General features: G+C 41.3%; 1 protein-coding gene across 1 annotated transcript; it reads right to left on the reverse strand.

The window, feature by feature from the left end:
* Nucleotides 1–217: 217 nt before the first annotated feature.
* On the reverse strand, nucleotides 218–21,866 carry LOC136878956 (hemolymph lipopolysaccharide-binding protein). The gene is made up of 4 exons (XM_068225522.1): nucleotides 21,698–21,866; nucleotides 12,767–12,890; nucleotides 12,407–12,688; nucleotides 218–516 (listed from the first exon to the last, which is right to left on the reverse strand). Exons 1-4 carry the CDS (start codon nucleotides 21,839–21,841, stop codon nucleotides 362–364), a joined length of 705 nt encoding a protein of 234 aa, XP_068081623.1. The 5' UTR covers nucleotides 21,842–21,866; the 3' UTR covers nucleotides 218–361.
* Between the last annotated feature and the right edge of the window lie 253 nt (nucleotides 21,867–22,119).

Genomic DNA, 22,119 nt, shown 5'->3' on the forward strand with positions numbered 1-22,119 from the left:
TGAGATCTCCGAAGTTAAGCATCATTGGGCGTGGTCAGGAGTTGGATGGGTTGCCACGCGCTGTTGGTGGGGGTAGGGGAATGGAGGAGCGGAAAGGAACTGGCCACCCTACCGCAAGTAAACTCCGGCTCAGGAATACCTCTGTGGAGGTTCGGACCTGCCTTCGGGCAGAACAACCCTTACCTTACCTTACTGCTTATTGAAGTATCCTTAAAGGTCTTTTTCAGAATTGCATTTTATTTTACATCTCAAATATTGGAGTATGAATACAAAAGATATAATAGTTGTATAACAATTTGGGATTTCATATGGTTAATTATGTCCATCACTTGGTAAGGAATATCAATGCATGGGTGTTTTTTCATAGTTGCTGCTCACATATGTATCCAAGTTTCCACTCGTTGGGTACATCATGAAGTAGACCATTCCTATAAACACCGCCGTAGTTTCTCTCAGTGTTCCCGTTAGGTTCACCTGAATCCCACTTGTCGTAGCCAGCTTCTTTGAGTGTAGCACCTGAAAAGGTTGACGTACTCACTAAACTGTAAACATAATATCAAACAGAATTATTCTCATGAAGCAATTCTTAAAATTGTGGGTTACGCTCGTTATAGTGATCTTAGTCACGGGACGTCATATTTGACGTGTAATTCAAAAAATGTTCTTGATCTCAAAGTCTAAGCTGTAATATGTAATCACTACTAACAATTATTTGTTAATTCTAAATGGTATAGAGTAGTAAAGTAGCATCTCTGATGTAAAATAACGGTGGTAGTGGTGATTACAGTTTTAAGAGAAAATAAAGTGGGCAACCATCTTCTCTTAACACTAATAAGAGGAAACAACGAACAAATCCAATTCCTCGAGGAATGAAGGTATCTGCGAAAGAATGGGAAGGTCCACGAAAGTTATGAAAATGGAAAACTTCCTAGACCTCGCACACATAATACCATCGGGGTCGGAAGAGAACGAGAGTTGAACCAGCAGGTCGGATTAAGGTGGCACAAACACGTGGAAGCAATGTCAAACTCATCTGGGGATCCCGTGATTCCGATCCCAGTTACCTCTCACGACAGGCAGGGGTTACCATTGATGTGTTCTACCGCTCCACTCACAAGAGCTTTCTGATGTAAAAACACTTTTTGAGTATCATACTTTCCTCACTTCCCCTACAGAAGACCGAGCTCGATAGCTGCAGTCGCTTAAGTCAACACCACCTAGATATAAGGCCTGAGCACGAAACCAAGATGGCTGACAATAGAGGCAATCATCATAATGTCACTATGGCATCTTACCATATGTTTTAATTGATCTGGCTACTTAAACCTCAAAATAATTACCCCAAACCCTCATTCTTTCAGATAAAAGTCACTTACACCTTCAAGAAACTATTTCTGAAAAAATTAGGGATAGTTGATACACAAGGTTTCTAAATAATGCTGAAACTCAAGTGAGGTTCAAGAATTAAGGGAATGGCAGAATACCGAAATTCATAATAAATGTTTTATTTCGTCCCCCCACCCACAAAAAAAAATTGAAAGCAACAACACACTTATTTACATAAATGCAGATTTGCATGAAATTCAGTCCTGTTGACAAATAACACGTTTCTTCCTCGTCAATACATTCTTTGACATGGAACTTTTTTTCTTACAATAATTATTCAAAAGAATGTTTGTTGAAGTCCATACCAGTTTTCTACAAACACATTCTGATGTATGTCTGTTATTGCACATATCTGGCTCCCACAAAAGTTCTTTATCATGAATAATTTTCATTGTACTCTCACATGCAACCTCCCTATGATCATTTACTAAAAGAAACTCTGTTTCAAAATCTGTACATAATTTTGTTACTACCAGATAATTATGTATTATTACATTGATAACAAACATTTCAGGGAACAAAAGCCTACCCCTACTCTTATTTCTAATTAGATTATATGCCTCATCATCAGCATCAATGAAGTCCTCAGTAACAAGAATTCCTTTACAGTGTTCACATTTCAAATATTTTGAGACACTATAGTAACAATAACCTGCTAAATAGACTAAAATTGGCATGTCATTGTTACAGTTTTCAATATCGTGTAAACTTATATGTACATCTATGCTCTTACACAATGAATTATCAAAATCCAAAAAGGCAGAGGATTCAGGAGGCGGGTCAGAGAACTCATCTACTTCAATCTCCCCAAATGCGTTTGATCTTATCTTTAGAGTCAGTGATGACAGTAACCTTAACTTCTTTTCAACTTCAAACAACTGCCTCACAGAAATATTGTACTGCCCTCCTGCAAGCTGCCTATATTTCCCAAACCTGTCTTCTAATATGTCTGTCTGAAATTTTCCTAATAGGACATATGCAAAATTAAGTTTTGACAAACAATATTCTATCAACATCAACAATCCTTCAGTTGTCAATATTAAAGCAGCCATTGTTTCAGATGATAATGAACCTTTTCCACCTAGATCTCTCCACTTTACTAGCCATTGTAGGAATTTCTTCAAATATTGAAGCCCTTCCCCTGAATTCGAAGAGACTGGACACATTAAGCTGTTGTTGAGCCTTACCCCTTTACCTGGTGTTTTGACATTGACAACAGCCCACCAATCTATTATTATTTTGATATATGAGGCTGTTTCTTTATAATATGGTAGCTTACACTTTTCACCTAACACTTTCAGCCCTTCTATAACATTGTCATTGAAAACTTGCAGAGCTAATTTTACATTCTGCCTTTCAAATGATGAAGGACTTAATGCTTTGAGAGACAGACCATAACCATATTTTATGAACTTTTCATGCTCAAGATCATATAATTTCTTAATTGTAAGAAAAGAAGCACACTGCACTGCACTGTTATCTTCAAAATCAGGGAAGTTCATGCACATATTCTCATCCTTTCGATTTAACCAGTTATTGCGAACACATTTGAGCAAGTGAACACTATCAAACACAAAGAAAAGTGGTCTGCTCTCATCAGCAGGATGCGGATAAACACATTTCAATTCATTTTCAGGTGAAAATATTTGCATGCATTTTCTGTTTACAGAACTATTATCACTAACAACACAAACAACTTTAAACCCTATTTCCTCTAATCCTACAATAACTTTTCTTAGTACACCATGCAAATATTCTCCAGTAATTGATTTTACAGGTAATATGTGAGCTACTTCCTTAAAATCAGATAACAAACTTGAAACCATAAAACAATAAGCACCTGTTGCTAACTGCTCATCATTGAATGCTTTGCCAACAACATTACCACCTTTATAGTCCATTAATGGTTTAACATGAATTTCATCCATCATAAGCACAATGAACTTATCACTATCATTGCCAGAAAATTTATCCCTTATGTACTTCAGGAAATTGTTATCGTGCTGTTCTATTCTAGGATCTACTTTTAAAGAAGAAGAAAGCCTCCTGATGGTACATGGATGAGGCAGATACAATAAATTGAGATGTCTCAGGTATGCATAGCAATGGGGTGAAATGGACTGCAATATTGAAGATAAAATCAGAAAGGATGGACTATAACTCCTCCTCTCGTGTGACCAAAGTGCAATCTGTTCAATCATGAATTCAAGTTGTCCTTTTAGTCTCGGTTCTAACATGCTGACTTGTTTCAAAAGGTATGCTGCTAAACCTAAAATGTCATTAGTGCTGTTTGCACTGTGAACCTCAGAACTTAACGTGTCAACTTTTTCAAGAAGCACTGAAATTTCATCCAAGTCCTTTACAGACTGTGGGAAATGAAAGTTACCAATACTGTCTAATTTTATGTTATTACAGTATACACTTAACTCCAAAGTTTCATTGATAACTATAGAACTAATTATTTCAGGTTCAGGGTTCAACACAATTTTAACTATTACTATATTTACACCTTTGTGAAGTATGTCCCATGATTCACCTACATTCAGATTATTTAACTTGTCTTTCAGGTCAGTGAAATTAGAAAATGTTATTCTATTCTTGTGTAAATTATATTCTACTTCACTCTCCTCGATTGCTGCCTGGATATTTTCATTTTCTCTTCTTCTTCTCTTCTCTTCAGGACCTTCTCGATACGTTTTTGAACTACTCAAATACGCTGGGCAATTTGGCAAAAGTGAAGGAACAGCACTGGGGATAAGTCGTGGAACCTTCAGTGGTAGAGTTATAAGCTGTCCATCCTCACAGTGGAACTCAGTATGTTTCCTTATTTCGGACGGATTAAAATGTAATTCACAAACCTGCAATTACAGACAATCAGTTAACCTAACCTGAACGAATTTCACCATGCATGTTAGAGGTTAGATCCCGTCTAACTTAATAGCAATTTTTTGAGATATATTATACTACCATCTCTTGATTATATTAATATATGAACACACTATGATATAAAACATTTGCGAATAAAAAATGCATAACCTAGTATCTAGTTACTTACCACTGAATACTTCGTTGGAACGAAATTCTCGCGCTTTATTGCACATATCCATTTCTTTTTTAGATCTTCATCTTTCGGAAATCTAAAAATCTGTACTTTGCTATTGGCACTGTAGTTTCCCCTACAATTAGGCACACAACATTTGTAGACCATTATTGTATTTTGTATGACAAAATTACGGATCACTTTCACAAGGCATTGCCTCAACAGTCCGCCATTTTCCTTTTAATCTCGACACCATGCACAGGCCTTGTATCTAGGTGGTGTTGCTGAAGTCCGGCCAGTTTCCGATATTCGGGAGATAGTGGGTCCGATCCGCACTGTCGACAGCCCTGAAGATGTTTTTCCGTGGTTTCCCATTTTCACACCAGGCAAATGCTGGGACTGTGCCTTAAATAAGGCCACGTCCACTTCCTTCCCACTTCTAGCCCTTTCCTGTCCCATCGTCGCCATAAGATCTGTGTCGGTGCGACGTAAAGCAACTTGCCTCTACAGAAGTCATCCTGAAGATCAAGTGTATTTGGAGACAAAGGGGCGCTGACTGAACCTTTCATTACTTGTTCACACTCCCAAAAGGTGTCTCCTTTTTCAGCCTATTGTTCTCCTTCGACCAAAAGGGTATTATGTAAACTACGTGCAGGAACTGTTTTATTTTCATCTCATTTTCACATTTTTCTTCCGGGATGTGATAGGATAATTCTCCAGATGTTTAGAATTTCTTTTTCACTTAATATGCTTCTGATCTAGAAAGTAGCGAAATGGACATTTTCAGAACTTTCAAAGACCTCTAAGTAGTGATCTGTTTGAGCCTGGCTCGAGCTGCGAACAAATTTGAACAAGTTCGAGTTTGCACGAGCTTTTGTGCGTGCCACCACCTAGCGGCTTGCTCTTACTAACACCCAGAGAACTGGAGAAGGATTTACTATGCTGGACAGTACTGGTCGTCCTCTGTTTACGGTTACTTCCGTGCTTTTTGTACGTAATATCATTTCGATTCGTATGTGTATTTTGGAGACGGTCAGAATGTGTGTTTGTGCGATGATTCGTTGCAAATACCTCCTCAGAATAAACGAATTGTCTAATAAAATACAGTATGTTTCTTTGGCCTTATAAATACAGATAAAGGAAATCAAAAATATCCAAACACGAAGGAGGGGTTGTGCTAGATCAACGAACGTTGGTAGGCATGATTATACATCTTAAGGATGACGTAGATTCAAATTTCCCGCAGTTCGCATTAGCGTGGCGCTAGTAGCGGCCCCATGACTTAGCAAATCAAGTGTGCTTTAAATACGGGCTGTACTGTAAGAGAGCGTTAATTACCTGTGAGTTTGGACGTAGTGACTGAGTGGATCAAGAATGCCTTTACGACGACGAATAGGCCAGTATCTACAGCTCAATGCGCTTGAACGACCGTATAATCTATGTGAAGGTACATCTTCCTTCCACGCTATTGCAGAACGAGTTAGCAGGAATGCCTCCACTGTGCATGCGTTCTGGCAGCAGTGGCCGCGAGAAGGTACGCTCGCAAGAAGACCGGGCTCCGGACGTCCCCGTGGCACCACCGAGAGGGAGAGACCACCGTATTCGGCATATTGCTGTGGCGCAGTGGACTGCGTCTGCAGCAGCAATTCGAGCAGCAGTTGGTACCACAGTGACGCAACGAACTGTTAGAAATCGTTTAATTCAAGGACAGCTCCAAGCCAGACGCCCTGAGGCGTGTATTCCACCTACCCCAAATCACTGCCGTCTACTACTCCAGTGGTGTAAAGCGAGAACTCATTGGAGGATGGAGTGGAGGTCCGTTGTGTTTTTCAATGAAAAACTGTTCTGCCTGGGTGCCAGGGATAGCCGTGTGTTGGTTAGATGGAGGCCAGGTGAGCACTTGCATTTCACCTGCCTGTGGCGCCGACACACTGGACCTACACCGGGAGTTCTGCTCTGGAGAGCAATTTTCTATGACAGCAGCAGCACTCTCGTGGTTATCCCACGCACCCTGACTGCAGATGTGTTCATCCGTCTGGTGACTCGACTGCTGTTCTGCCATTCATGAACAGCATTCCCGAGGGCGTTTTCTAACCCGATATTTCACGCCCCATTGCCGCTGTTGTAACCCAACGTGCTCTACAGCGTGTCAACATGTTGCCTTGGCCTCCTCGATCTCCCGATCCATTCCCAATCGAGCCCGTATGGGACATAATTGGATGACAACTCCAGCGTCTTCCACAATCGGCATTAAACGTCCCTGCATTGACCGATCAAGTGCAACAGGCATGGAACTCCATCCCAAAAGTTGACATCCAGCACCTTTACGACACAATGTATGCACGTTTGTATGCCTACTAACAACAGTCAGGCGATTTCATCGGTTATTAATGGACCAGTATGGCATATTTGCGATGATTTTTCTCGCATGGGTATTAACTTGTAGTCTTGTACGTTTAATCAATTAAATATATTTCCTCCACAAATATATTCTCAAAATTTCCGTATTCTACAGTCCGTATTTTACCGTGTTTGGAATTTTTTCCGCCAGTGTATATTGTCTTAATATTACAAGTGTCTAAATAGTTAAATATTTGAATGCTTATAAGAATAAAAATGTATTATGTTTTGTCTTCAGTTGTTCACACATTTGTCATCAGTTCATGAGGATCATCTACAGTATACTATTACTAAAAATGAGATGGTGTCGGTTTTGTTTGTTCCGAATAGGCTCGTAAACTACTGGACCGACTGACCTGAAATTTGGAAAGGTGTAGTTTTAAGTCCGCCTCTGTGGTGTAGTGATTAGTGTGAATAGCTGCCACTCACGGAGGTCCGTGTTCGATTCCCGGCTTTGTCACGCAATTTGAAAAGCGGAACGGGGTCCACACAGCCTCGGAAGGTGAAATGAGTATAGGGGGCTTCATTCCCGCCTCAACCATTCTCGAAGTGGTTTTCCATGGTTCCCAACTTCTTCCCCAGGTAAATGCCGGGATGAGAGCTAACTTAAGGCTTCTGTCATGTCCAGGGACACGAACCTTCATCAAGTAGCAGTACATAAGTAATACATAGTGATTACTTTGGTAACTCAATCCATTGGCCGTGCTGTCTGAGCAGCCAAGTGTTGGGGTGATAAAATTGTAGTTAAAAACAGAGTTGTGTGAGGTCTTACGAGTAAGTCTATACGGACAAATCTAAATAGTCACGTCCTGTCGTCTGGAGATGGCAAGAAAAGGGGGTAGTTTGAGGGATCCCATACTTAAAGTTAAACGGGACGCAGAGTCATGTTTATGATGACAAGTATTAGAAATGGGGGAGTTACTTTATGAGCATAGGGTTAAGGGCGAGAAGTCAAGTTCATGTTAATAAATATTGCCACGTGCATAGTGTGGAATTTGTGATACATGGGGGAGGTGGTAGCACCAATGGTAAGCCAGTAAGGCTTTATCTAAGAGGGGGGTAGACCCTCATATCACTTGCTAGTCCCTTTAAATACGTATGTAATTGAAGGAACAAGCGCCTTATTGCATTAGTCTTCGCCTTGGAAGCCTTGCCTTCCGCTCACGTTAGGGAATCGCGATCGATTCTCCAAGTGGTCTCGCTACTTAGAATATTTCTTAGTAGATCAAACTGAACGGTGGTACTAACATTTGGTATTCATATTTCATACTTTGATTCTCGACTTAAGCCCTAGTTCTTCTGGGTTTTATCGTAGTTGGCAACTTAAAGTTGAGGAATCTCTGTGAGACTCTACGATACTCTGTTTTTAACATCGCTTAGCATTTCAGTGGTACTCTAATGCTTTAGAGTCCACTTGCATTTACTTGGAGTAGCCGTTCTGAGGAAGGCTAGTTCCAGTACGTCACAATACGTGACCGACTTCAATTGTACGTGTATATTCTTTGTACATCATCTGTCAATATACGCAGATATATAGGAAATCATATGAGTTTCAACTCTTAACAACCAACTTACCTAACGCCTATAAATTACCATCATATATCCCTTTCGTTTTTAGTACTGTTGTTAGCCATCAGGTGATTCCACTCACCGCTCGGCGTCTCACCTGTTGGCTGGGATACGACAGTTCGGCGTTTCCTTCCCTCTTCCTTGCCAACCCCGTCCAATCTCCCCCTCCCCCACAAGGCTGCTGTTCATCACAGCAGGTAGGGCGCCTGGGCGAGGTACTGGTCTTCCTTCCCATGTTTATACCTGACCAAAAGTCTCACGCTCCAGGACACTGCCCTTTTACCGATAGAGATGGGATCCCACGCTGAGTTAGGGGGAATAAACCAACCCTGAAGGGTAAACGGATTAAATATATAAATTTGAAATTCCGAGTCACGGAAGTGGTAATTTTGATTTTGATATATTTCACGCAATCAGATAGTTAACATTGCTGCATAATAATATTTATAAATGTATTTATGTACAATATTGATTAGTCCTTCTATACGAGCAAAATGTGTAATTATTTTCCAAGGAGGGGATTAAAAACTTTCAAACTTGAGGACGGAAGAAGCAACTCGCCTGCCGCGCTACACCGTTTTCTTAACCGTCCAAAGCATGACAACGTCAGAATAATATTACTGTATTCATAATGTTGCGTAAAACGTACTGTTGTTACAAGACACACAAGTACTGCCATGGGAGAAAATACTACTGGACGGCCTTCATTCCCCACAAGATATTAGTCAATGACTGAAGGTAGTATAACGCTGTATATGACACGTACCTTCTTTATCAGTATTATAGCTTCACTTCATATGAATGCTCTTTGCCTATCTGCACGTGGCCCGATCAGACTCTGCCTTCGATCACCTCGAGCTGCTTCGAACAGTCTCGAACCTCGGCACCGTATCGTGTCGTTTCGATCCCGCTCGAACACGGGTATCGCTTACCCATCATTACCTCTGACCAATAGTGAGACAATGTCCGCTATATTGTTTGATAGACTTTGTGAGTTCTAGGGAGAGGCAAGCTAGTTTGGTCCCGCCTGAGAGCAGTTGCCATCGCTGCTAGTAATTGTTCCCTCCCTCCTGATTTGCGGTTACAACACAAGGTGGACAAGTGAGGAATTAAAGGCCGAACTTCCGCGACGTCGCTCTGGAAGCCTCTGACGGCTACTAAAAAATTCGAGAGGACTGAGATCGAGACTATTTTAGGTGAATCCACCTTCTGGGTTATTGCAGGCTGCTAAACTGGCTTATATAAGGCGGGCAGGTAATTCGTTACGGCGTAAGTTTAGTTGGAGTTGAGTGTCTGCCGTGAAGTTGTTTTATTTTGTGCCGTGAGTTTTGTCTCTGTCTGCAGTCTGTGAGCGTCGTGACAGCGTGGGAGACCGGCGTGTCCTCGGAAAACCATGACTGCTGGAGTGCATGACCGACGAACGATTGCAGAGGCTTATAGTTGACAGACGATGCACGACGTAATGACTGAAACTGTGTAGTGTGTGACTGTGTACCGGTGAGACAATGTAAGGTTATAGTACCGGAAAATGTAAACCGAGAAACCAATACGACTGCGTTAGTGTCAGTAGAGTATGTGGTAATATTCACATAAATAAAATTGTAGGGGTTCCTCTGTCTGTAATGTCATTTATTCTGCAAATTTTTTTAGATATTTGTCCGTTTTAGGATAGTGGTTTTCAGTTTCCGTGTCTGTTATATTTGATTGTTTTTTCCACCATCATGGATAAAAGGCTGAATAGATCTCAACCGAACTTCACATTTAGAGTTTACTCAACCAGAATCAGGTTTTGATATGAATGTGACATATAAATAACTGAATAGACTGAAGGTTTATACGGAAACCAAAGGAATTTTTAATGTTTTCTCATACACAATTATTTTTATGTAAATTCTGTAGACTATATGTGAAACCCCCCATCATGTTAAATCATTTTGGCTCTGTACATAATTTCGCTTACCGATACGCATACAATGACGGAGAAAATTACTGTTTAAAACGGGTTTAATGTTTCGCCGCGAGAATACCCTCGCAGACCGACAGACCGGTTGCCATGACAATGCCTTCGTCTACTTGCCATCAGGGAAGTAACAAAGTGCAATTTTCATCATTATTCATGTAAACTTGTGGCTTAGATCAGACGTCGGAGTAACGTTGCCTTGATTGCTGCCACTTGAATTATTGCAGCAACTCTCCTCTGCTGCAGTATAATAATGGATGCAAGTTTTGGCTTCCATTGAACATGTCTCTCCAATGGGACGGAGTATGATCTATACAAACGAGCGTCACACTCGTAAAATTTACCCCAGAAAGCATCCACATAGTATGGGATGACTTCAAGTTTAGACTATTCACCGGGCCCATATTTAAGAACAACCAGACGTTCCACTATAGGTGAAACGGTCACACTTCTGCCTGTTATGGCCTGTCATACTCAAAATATTATTATGGACGTGGGTATATCTTGTTTAGGTGGATGATAGTACGAGTAACTTTCTCATTTTCAAAGAAAAACATTCTAGCCTCTTCAATCTTCACCTCATCTGGTTCACTCGTAGTTTTGCCAGGTCGGAGAGAAGAACGTCAGAGTTTTTGACTTGGCGTATTAACGTGAGGAATGTTGTATATTCTGCATATCTGTGTTCTTGCCTGCAAAATATTAGTGATTCTACATGTGTAAAACGTGCGTACAGAATTAGCTTAAAATTGGTTGAAATATACCTCTAGGGAGAAAATTAAAGAAGTAACGCCAAAATTTTTGTCGTAAACTTCTTACTGAATAATTATTGATTTATGTTCTTCGGAGGAATTCAACTCCCAGAACTAGCACAAATTTGATAAATAACTCTAAGAATTGAAAAATTGTTCCAAGTGAACTCGGAAATGAAGCCAAGCCTGTACTAAAATGTGATGTTGATCAAACTTGTGAGATATTTATGAACAGAATAAAGAGACCCCGGAAAAAAAAAACCATCACAAGAATACAACGATGATAAAGCGGAGGTATTCATTGCCTATAGAAAGAATAAAATATATTTAATACCTTATTTGGCCACCCAGACGCACAATACTTGGTGTCTAGATTTGGTCTCTGAGGAATATAGTCACTTTTTCCCAATAGGAGGCGTCGAACGAAGCTTACAAGATACAAAATCCTGTAATGAATTAAACCTTTCCTTTTTCAGAAACTTTCGTCAAACTCTACCAGTTATCAAGGCACGAACTGGAGTAAATATGGTCAAAACCAGTCTTAAATCATTTTATCTATCTTTTCCTTTTTATTTCCGCACAGCTGACGGTAAAATTTCCAAAATAGTAATCAACTTCACTGTACTCTTAACAACTTCCCCAACTTTCTGGTAACTACTGAATTTTCAGAACCATGAAAGGTAGGTTTTCTAGGAAATAATTGTTTGACAACGTTCGCTTCAGCTTCAGAGTTGAGAACTATGAGATCTGCTCCTTCGTAAATGCACGATGATCGCGCTGCATCCCACTTCATTTGATTTAATTCTATACCAAGTGCAACGTAATTGCAGCGAAAAATTCGGAGTGTCCTCCACCAAATAGTACGCTCATATTTGTCCTCAAATTCAAGCTTATTACATCTATTTATCCAACCTGAAACCTACTAATGATTACAAAGTTTATAAAAACGTATATTGACTTTAGATATAGTCAATATTAGTCCTTCCGTTACTCACAATTTTGAAGATACCAGCCAAAATATAGAATTACGTCTAACTTATGTAGGCCTGCGTTGCTATAAATGAAGGCAGCATCTTCAGCGCACTTATGTTTCATATTGTGGATTGTCAATAATGTGATTGTTATTAATAATAGTATTATTTTTAATTACCAGGGGAAGTTTTAATTTTTAGCTACATAAAACCCGTTGAGATCCCCTCCCAAACCACTCGCACCTTCCTCTGGTGTCCGTACCCCAGTCTGAGAACCATTGTTCTACAGTGCATTACAGTCATTCCTTCTCGTTCTCACAAAATTACAAACCTGTAATAGTAACAAATTTTCCTTCAGTAGCTCTGTCGTTGAAACCGGCGTAAATCAACGCTGAATTTACAGAACCTTGAAAGGTAGGTTTTCTAGAAAGGAATTGTTTGACGACGTTTGCTTCAGCTTCAGAGTTGAGAACTATGAGATCTGCTCCTTCGTCAATGCACGATGATCGCGCTGCATCCCACTGCTTAGCCGTGGTGTGAAGTTTGTAATAACCGACTCCAGGGAAGAGTTCATAGTCTGCCCTCCTGACAATAATTAGACGAGGTTCTTGAGCTGAAATATTAACACATATCGTTGTATATAGGTGTTGAAAGAGAAATCTCCAAACAGCAAGTACACAAGAATAATTACCTAACACTGCTGTATTTAGATGCATGTGCTCAATTTTTCCAAACAGAGATCGGCCGATGCTCACTTGTAATGAAACATCATCAGATGTGTTAGAAGATACTGAGATGTTCTTCATAAGGTCCACCTGTTCACAGTAAATACGTGTTAATATTAGTTACAATTATTGTCTGAAACTTAAATCATTAAACTAACTATATAAAAATATTAATATCGCTGTCATTGCCAAATTGGTGAAATAAGATGTTCTGCTGAAATTATTCATTTTGACTATAACATGCATATCTGTAATATTACTTACTTCATTAGATTATATACGTATTTACTTCTAGCGTTGTCACATTGTGTGAAACAAAGTTTGTATGTTAGAGGAATTTGTAAAGCATACTTTTTTGTCATCCGAAATTTGGTTATAAAGTCGTTTTTTTTTTTTTTTTTGCTAGGGGCTCTACGTCGCACCGACACAGATAGGTCTTATGGCGACGATGGGATAGGAAAGGCCTAGGAGTTGGAAGGAAGCGGCCGTGGCCTTAATTAAGGTACAGCCCCAGCATTTACCTGGTGTGAAAATGGGAAACCACGGAAAACCATTTTCAGGGCTGCCGATAGTGGGATTCGAACCTACTATCTCCCGGATGCAAGCTCACAGCCGCGCGCCTCTACGCGCACGGCCAACTCGCCCGGTGGTTATAAAGTCTATAGATAACATTAAGCAAAAGCAATTTTAAAATAATTATATTTTTATTTCCATGGTATTCCTTTTTTCTTAACATGTACATAGACCTATTGTGTGTACTAGACAATACCTTTTTTAGTAGATACACAGTACTTACCTCACCGTACGTAAGTTTCTTATTATAGTTGATATCGTACCATACAGTGCATGTTTAAAGGTTTCAAGAATTCATTATGTATTTTTTACTATATATTGCCTCAGCATTGCCGCCATTTAGTTTTGAGACGGGAGGGGCCAGTTAGTTTGGCCCTGTCTGCGATCCAAATTATTGGCCCGACGTTGTGGGAGTCCCGGCCCTCTCTTTCCTTGTCACCCTATAAGCCTCTAGGGAGAAGAATCGAGTGTTCCAGACGCCGGCTATCCCCTTTCTGAATTAACCTCGAGTCGCTAAGCCCGCATGTATAAGTCCAGCAGTCAGCAATGCATAATACTTAGTAGTAGAAGCAGTAGATTAAAAAATTGTCATTACTCCCCTGAAGGGGGATGCGGGCCTCTTACATGGCCACGCCGTCTCTCAGGCCGGGATATTTGTTACGGTGAAGGAGATGCTCGGAGAAGGCGAGAAAGTTGGCGCCTATTCTAGGAAATGTCCCGGCATTCGCCTTAGTGCAGAAGAAAGGAAAACCACGGAAAACCATTCTCAGGACAGCCGATGGTCGGGGTGAGGTCCAACCATGTACCGTCTTCCGAATGCAGAGGCGTAGAGTCACGGTAGAGCCGTGGCCACCCCTTCTCCGCTCGGTTGGCCGGTCAGAATGCAGAGCTGTTTGACCACGGACCAGCCGTGGCCACTTACGGGCCGAGACCTACTCTGCATCTACCGACGGCCAGTCAGCGAAGGAGGTTCTGCCGTTAAGTTGAGTCGAGTCTGTCTGCAGTGAAGTCGAGTCAGTCCGTGAGTGTCTTTGGTGTGCATCGTGAGAATCCGTCGAAGATCGGCAAGTGGCCCCGAATGAAGACTGTTGTAGTGTATGGGTACGTCCAAGATGCACGCTGATTTTCTGGCGCCGAGTCGGCATAAGTATATTCTTTGTTTCTAAACGGGACTGGTCATAATGCACCTGCGCGCAGGAAGCCTGCGCATTGGTAGTCTGACTCAGATGTTCACCGGAATGATTAGTTCATTCTGGTTTCAGACAACCTGCCGCGCAGGCTGTTGATTTTCGTGTTGAGTGTGTTTGACATTTCGTTAACGATGGATATCGAGGATTCAACTTAATTCTCCGATATGGGATAAGCGAATTAAATATTTTTTGTTGCTAGGGGCTATACGTCGCACCGACACAGATAGGTCTTATGGCGACGATGGGATAGGAATGGCCTAGGAGTTGGAAGGAAGCGGCCGTGGCCTTAATTAAGGTACAGCCCCAGCATTTGTCTGGTGTGAAAATGGGAAACCACGGAAAACCATCTTCAGGGCTGCCGATAGTGGGATTCGAACCTACTATCTCCCGGATGCAAGCTCACAGCCGCGCGCCTCTACGCGCACGGCCAACTCGCCAGGTAAGCGAATTAAAGATCATTCAAATAGGAACATCGCATGTGTTCAATTTTTAACAAAATAAAATAAAACGTATCCGAACTCATTCTGAAATATTCGAAATATCTGTTTTCGTCGGCAAGTAGGCCCTAACTGTGGAAAAAGGTGTTTGTACTCCCCGTAAATAGATCATCATTCATTCGTTTTAACTTGGTTTTAACAATGTCACTTAGCAGCAATAGAGCTGCAGCCTGTTCTCTTGTTAGTTCCATGCTACACAGATCAGTTATATTTCATATCTTTTCTTTTGTGGCAGCTCTGTCTGCGCTGACAATCAGCTTTCATAATGGCCACATCCCAACTGCCGCTCGGAGTCAAGACAGTCTGCACCGACTGTCTGACACAGACAACCAGCATGCATCTTGGACGTACCCTATGACCGGTGAACCAGTACCAGTGGCTTATTAGGACAGATTGTGTAAGACGTGCATAATTGTGATTTTTTTTTATTGAAACCAAATTGATATATTCGACCAAAGGATACAAGAAGATATTTTTGGAGAACAGAATGACTAGCATTGAGCAGCTGCGTTACTGAGCTTAATAATGTTAATTTTACTCACACATATCAGGTTCTTTCTGGCTCACGATTATCAGCTTATTACATTATGTACAGTGTTGTAATAACGTTGATGGTATAATGCATTCTTTTTTCGAAGTAGTTACAGGGATTAGGCAAGGATGAAATCTCTTTTTTGTTGTTCTTAAATTAGCCTACATCGATCGTTTACTGAAAGGTGTAAAATGATAGGAAGCGATTTAGTTTTGCAGGAACTTAGTAAGTGGTTTGACCTACGCATAAGACTTGGTCACAATGGCAAACAGTGCTGAACGTCTGCCATCTAATAATTAAGTTTCCTAAAAGAGGTGTAGTGAGATCGATATGGAAATAAGTGCTTCCAACATTATAGTGATGCCAGTTGGAACACACCTAAGACGACTTAATGTCAAGTAGAGAATAAAAAACTGGAACAAGTGGACCTACAAGAAAATGATCAGCTATAGATGACCTCTGAGTCTGTCCTAGTCGGGTGTGTCGGTTGCTCTCCTTGAGTCTGTAGCTGAAAACTCTCTCCAGGACGGCTATTAAAAATACATTTCTGTAACACAGACATACTCCCACCCACAGTAAACGGCCATGTTCGGCTACAGTGGGAAGCCAAACCCCCCAAGGACTAGACAACAGATGGTGGACACACTATGAAGACAATTGGAAGTGTAGAAGTTATTAAAGCCGATACGGATCATTTTGGACAAGAAATCACCATTAGTGTCTCATCAACATCCACTGAATTTACTGTGAGACTGGGAGTTTAAAAAAGGTTAGTCTAGCTGGCATTGAAACGTTCCAGAAAGGTAATAAGTTACGACTCGCAGGAAATCAAGAGTGAAGTCACCAAAAATATGAAATGGATGGTGGCCACGAAGCTCATTTGGTCCAGAAAATTCCAGTTAATACATCACCACGATTGCTCTGGTCTTCGTCAAAGAAGCTGTATAGGCCATATAAAAATCACGAATCAATTCGACCCTATCAAAACTGTCATAGAAGAAAATAAGAATGATGCAGATCATATGTTTGCTAAATGGGAAGATATGCAGGAAAATATTCAGAAAGAAACCCATTAATGTGATTGAAAGCAATGGGTATATTCGACCAAAAGTTTCAAGAAGATACATACGTACATTATCATTAAAGACTGTTATGGCTTTCAGCGTTCAGTCTGCAAGCCTCTGTGAATTTACTAAACGTCACCGCAGTCCTCTATTTGCAACTAGTGCTGTGGCCTCTTTTAGTTCTATACTTCTCGTCTTTAAATCGTTAGAAACAGAGTCTAACCATCGTCGTCTTGGTCTCCCTCTACTTCTCTTACCCTCCATAACAGAGTCCATTATTCTCCTAGGTAACTTACCCTCCTCCATCCGCCTCACATGACCCCACCACCGAAGCCGGTTTATGAGTACAGCTTCATCCATCGAGTTCATTCCTAAATTAGCCTTTATCTCCTCATTCCGGGTAACCTCCTGCCATTGTTCCCACCTGTTTGTACCAGCAATCTTTCTCGCTACTATCATGTCTGTTACTTCTAACTTATGAATAAGATATCCTGAGTCCACCCAGATTTCGCTCCCGTAAAGCAAAGTTGGTCTGAAAACAGACCGATGTAAAGATAGTTTCTTCTGGGAGCTGACTTCCTTCTTACTGAATACTGTTGATCGCAACTGCGAGCTCACTGCATTAGCTTTACGACACCTTGATTCAATCTCACTTACTATATTACTATCCAGGGAGAACACACAACCTAAATATTTGAAATTATCGACCTGTTCTAGCTTTGTATCACCAATCTGACATTTAATTCTGTCGAATTTCTTACTTACTGACATCAATTTAGTCTTTGAAATGCTAATTTTCATACCGTACTCATTGCACCTATTTTCAAGATCCAAGTTATTAGACTGCAGGCTTTCGGCACAATCTGCTATTAAGACCAAGTCGTCAGCATAGGCCACACTGCTTACTACATTTCCACCTAACTGAATCCCTCCTTGCCATTTTATACCCATCAGCAGATGATCCATGTAAATTACAAACAGTAAAGGTGAAAGATTACAGCCTTGCCTAACCCCTGTAAGTACCCTGAACCAAGAACTCATTCTACCATCAATTCTCACTGAAGCACAATTGTAAACATAAATGCCTTTGATTGATTTTAATAACCTACCTTTAATTCCATAGTCCCCCGTTATGGCGAACATCTTTTCCCTCGGTACCCTATCATATGCTTTCTCTATTTCTACGAAACATAAACACAACTGCCTATTCCTCTCGTAGCATTTTTCAGTTATCTGGCGCATACTGAAAATCTGATCCTGACAGCCCCTCTGTGGTCTGAAACCACACTGGTCTTCATCCAACTTCCTCTCAACTACTGATCGCACCCTGCCTTCCAAGATACCAGTGAATACTTTGCCTGGTTCACTAATCAATGAGATACCTCGATAGTTGTTGCAATCCTTCCTGTTCCCTTGCTTATAGACAGGTGCAATTACTGCTTTTGTCCAATCTCATGGTACCTTACCAACACTCCATGCTTTCTGGAGAAATTCTCGAACGCCGAAATGCAGCAGAGTCTGAGAGTTGAACTTCATTCTCGTCAATATACAGAATCGACATTGTGACATTTTCCTCATTTGGGTTTGGAATAAACAACCTTTGTCACTATTCATCTCAGCGACCCCAAAAAGTATGGATTCGACATTATTTAATTTGTTTATCTGATCCCCCTCGCCCCCCGCCCCTAAGGGTTCCTGGGTTGTCTTACCCCCACGTGGTTTGTCTCCTGATACTAAAAATCCAGAGTATACAATTCACCTCGGCGACCCCCGAAAACTATGTATCCGACATTATTTTCGTTTAATTTGATATATCAGCCCCCCCCCCTCGTCCCCCATACGAAAGGGAGCTGAACTTTGACTTTTGAAGAATCGGGAGTGTCACTGTTCATCTCAGTGACCCCGAAAACTGTGGATTCGGCACATTTTTCGATTATTTTTATACCTTGCACCCCTGGCCCCCCACCCCTAAGGGAGCTACGGATGGCTTACCCCCACAGTGCTTGTCTCCAGATAGTAAGTCATAAGTGTACCAAGTTTGGATGAAATTGCTCCAGTGGTTTAGGAGATGTGTCATTTACACACACACATACATGCATACATCCATTTTTATATATAGTAAGAAGAAGATTATGCTTGTTTTATTATTACATGGAGAAATTTTATTTTGAACACTGCAGACATCTAAACTTCGCTGTTTATCCGAAGAAATTATTCGAATCCGAAGAAAGAATATTATTTCGCTCGCTGCATGCCCAATCATGAGAATGGCTTCAATAATATTAGTCATCAGTTTCAGAGTCGTGTTCATTGCAGAGGGCAGGATTCTTATTCTTAAGAAGGATAATGGTGCCACAATCATCCGCTCTAAGATGTTCGAGGGTACTCCAGGTGACTCCAAGTCTTTCGAAGCTCTGCCGTGTAGTCGATAGACTTGTAACTGTGTAGAACATCGGGTAATTCTTGTAAAAGTTGCTTGTTGAAAGAAATGAATGACATGATATATGATAGCAAGAATGAAGAGGATGAAACCCGCCGCCGGCACATAGACCACTCCACTCGAATAGCTCAAGACTTAACGTGCCGATCCAACGGACGAATCATCATCAACACCGTCATATGCCCTCACACCATATAAGACCAAAAACAGCTTCCTACGTCCTGGACGTAAAATGGCTCCTTGAATATTGTGTTCTCTACCTATCTTATGTATGTTGCCTAGCGACAGCGACTCTATGCATTTAATCTTGGTGGCAGCACGTTGGATTGTCATATCCCAATGCACGTTTTCCGATGGTTTTTCGCTCATAACTCACCAACGAAAGCAAAAATGAAAATTCCGGCTTCGAGGTGCATTCGGACCCCCTTCCATCTACCTATGTTCAAAATTTCAGATCTCTGCGTGCTGTAGATTTTGCTGGACGTCGCGCACAGACACACAGACAGACAGACAGACAAACACTTCCTTTTATAATTATAGAGATTGACAATAATTCAGAATTAATTATATTTAATATTTATTATGATGGTAACCAGATTTGCTAGGATGCCCCCGTATGATTGCTATTATTTCCACATGATTACTATTAGTGTGACATTATTTGAGGAATTCACCACCCCCATTCATTGGTATCCATTGTTTGGGTTACCTGGCGCTTAACGTACCCATCCGTCACCCACGATGTCACGATATGCTGATTACTCTGTAGTATAATTCCATAAAATACTTGTTGGATAAATTTGCTTAAAATTGTTAAGTCTTTCAATTTTTCATTTTTTTTTTTGGAATATTGTGTAATAAAATTAGGAAGTCACGCAACGATCATCGTAAATAATCCTCAGTCATCTACGTTTATATTCTGAAGAATTTTGATTCTTACATCACATTCAGCTCTGTGAATTACACTGACTTAGCAAATGTCATGGGATAGTCACCTAATAGCGTGCGGAGCCTCCTCTGGCCGTGCGAATTGCAGTGAGACGCCGTGGACGTGAGTCGACAAGTCCCTGGTAGTCCTCTGGACACAGCTGACACCAAATCGTTTGCAGAGCGGCCGGCAATGCTGGTCTGTTCGTGGGTGCAGGATCCATGACACGGAGGCTGCGTTCCAGGACATCCCAGATATGCTCGACAGGGTTCATATCGGGGCTCCTGGGTGGCCATGGCATTCGTTGGACCTCCGCTGCATGTTCCTGGAACCATTCCCGGGCGACGTGGGAGCGATGTGGCGGCGCGTTATCATATTGAAACACCGCAGAACCATCTGGGCGCTGGAAGGCCCAAAAAGGGTGGAGATGGTCTCCGAGAAGCTCAACATACCGCGTACCATTCAAAGTCTCTTCCAGAATAACTAGGGGGCCCATCCCATACCAGGAAAATGCACCCCAGACCATAACAGAGACACCAGCGCCCTGGACCACACCTTCGAAGCAGGCGGGATGCATCGCTTCATGTGGTCTGCGCCATACGCGGTGCCTCCCATCGGCATGGTGCAGTTGAAATCGTGATTCATCCGACCATATCACGTTATGCCATTGTTCCAGTGTCCGTGACCGGTGACAAATGCGCGTCGTTGTGCGCGATGACGTTGGGTTAACATTGGCATCCGTGTGCGGCGCTGGCTCCCATACCCCATAGAACCCATGTTCCTACGAATTGTCCACTGGGAGACGTGTCTAGCACGGCCTGTGTTGAATTGTGCCGTGATTTGTTGCACGGTTGATCGTCTGTCACTATTGACAATCCGTCTCAGATGTCGCCGGTCACGGTCATCGAGGGTGGCTGGACGGCCGATCATTCGCCTATTGTGGACGGTGACACCCGCATTCAACCATTCACGATACACCCTGGACACGGTTGATCATGTGAAGCCGAATTCCCGCACCCTTTCCGAAATCGCACTTCCCATCCGTCGGGCACCGACCAACATACCCCGTTCGAACGATGTCAGCTCACGACGACGTTCCATGTTACAGCTGTCACATGCACAGCCACTGCTCACAAAGTCTCCTATACACCTGACGCTGGCACAGGGGGCGTGTGGTGCGCAGACAACACACCTGCGCATCAGTGCTCCGCTATTCCATGACATTTGCTCGGTCAGTGTATTTTATTTTATTACTATTTTATCCTACTTGTATCAGCAAATTCTTGAGGAATTTCACACCCCTGATTGATACTTACTCATTGCTCTGAGTATACAACAGCAGGATAATTTGTGCATAATACATCAATACCATAACATTAATTGGCCAAGGGACAATGTTTCTATTTTGTACTTTCAAAAAATGGGATTTTACGAACAAATTTGTGTAATACTTTTCACATTCAATTTCTAATACAAGACAAGAGCATATTACCTCCATCTGCAAGCACTTCTACTAAAAATATTGGTTAGATCGTGATCGTGGAAATGTTTGCTTCACTGACAACTTTTGCTTTATGGCAGTTACTACCTTTAACATGCCAATGTTTCATTTAATATCTAGTAATACAGTAACTGATTTACATCCATAAAAATATTTTAAAAATCATTATTACCTCGACAAGGCGATGACCAGTTTGATTTCGTTTACTGGTAATGGTAAACCTGATTATTTCTTCCTCATTTAGGCATAGGGAGTATTGGAACTCTCTCACTCCTACCAACAGCACAAAGATAAAGGTATTTACTATGGCTTCCATGTCGCTATGTTTATCAGCGATAACGTGCACCTGAAAGAATGTAATTTACAGCTTGTTAAATTATAATGTAAATAATATTAAAAATTATGTCAGTTGAAATTAAAAAATTGCAAAGCAATAATCATTGAATTTAGTATATTTGTAAATGTGCTCATTGTTGAGTATAGAATAAGTATCAAAGGCGTATTTACATAAATATGTCAAAAATATACAAACACTTGTCATTTAACAAAACGTGTGAGGGAAAGGTTACCTACCAACCGTGCAGGCTATGTCTT

The sequence above is a fragment of the Anabrus simplex genome, chromosome 1 (assembly GCF_040414725.1).
Source record: "Anabrus simplex isolate iqAnaSimp1 chromosome 1, ASM4041472v1, whole genome shotgun sequence".
Classification (NCBI taxonomy): Eukaryota; Metazoa; Arthropoda; class Insecta; order Orthoptera; family Tettigoniidae; genus Anabrus; species Anabrus simplex.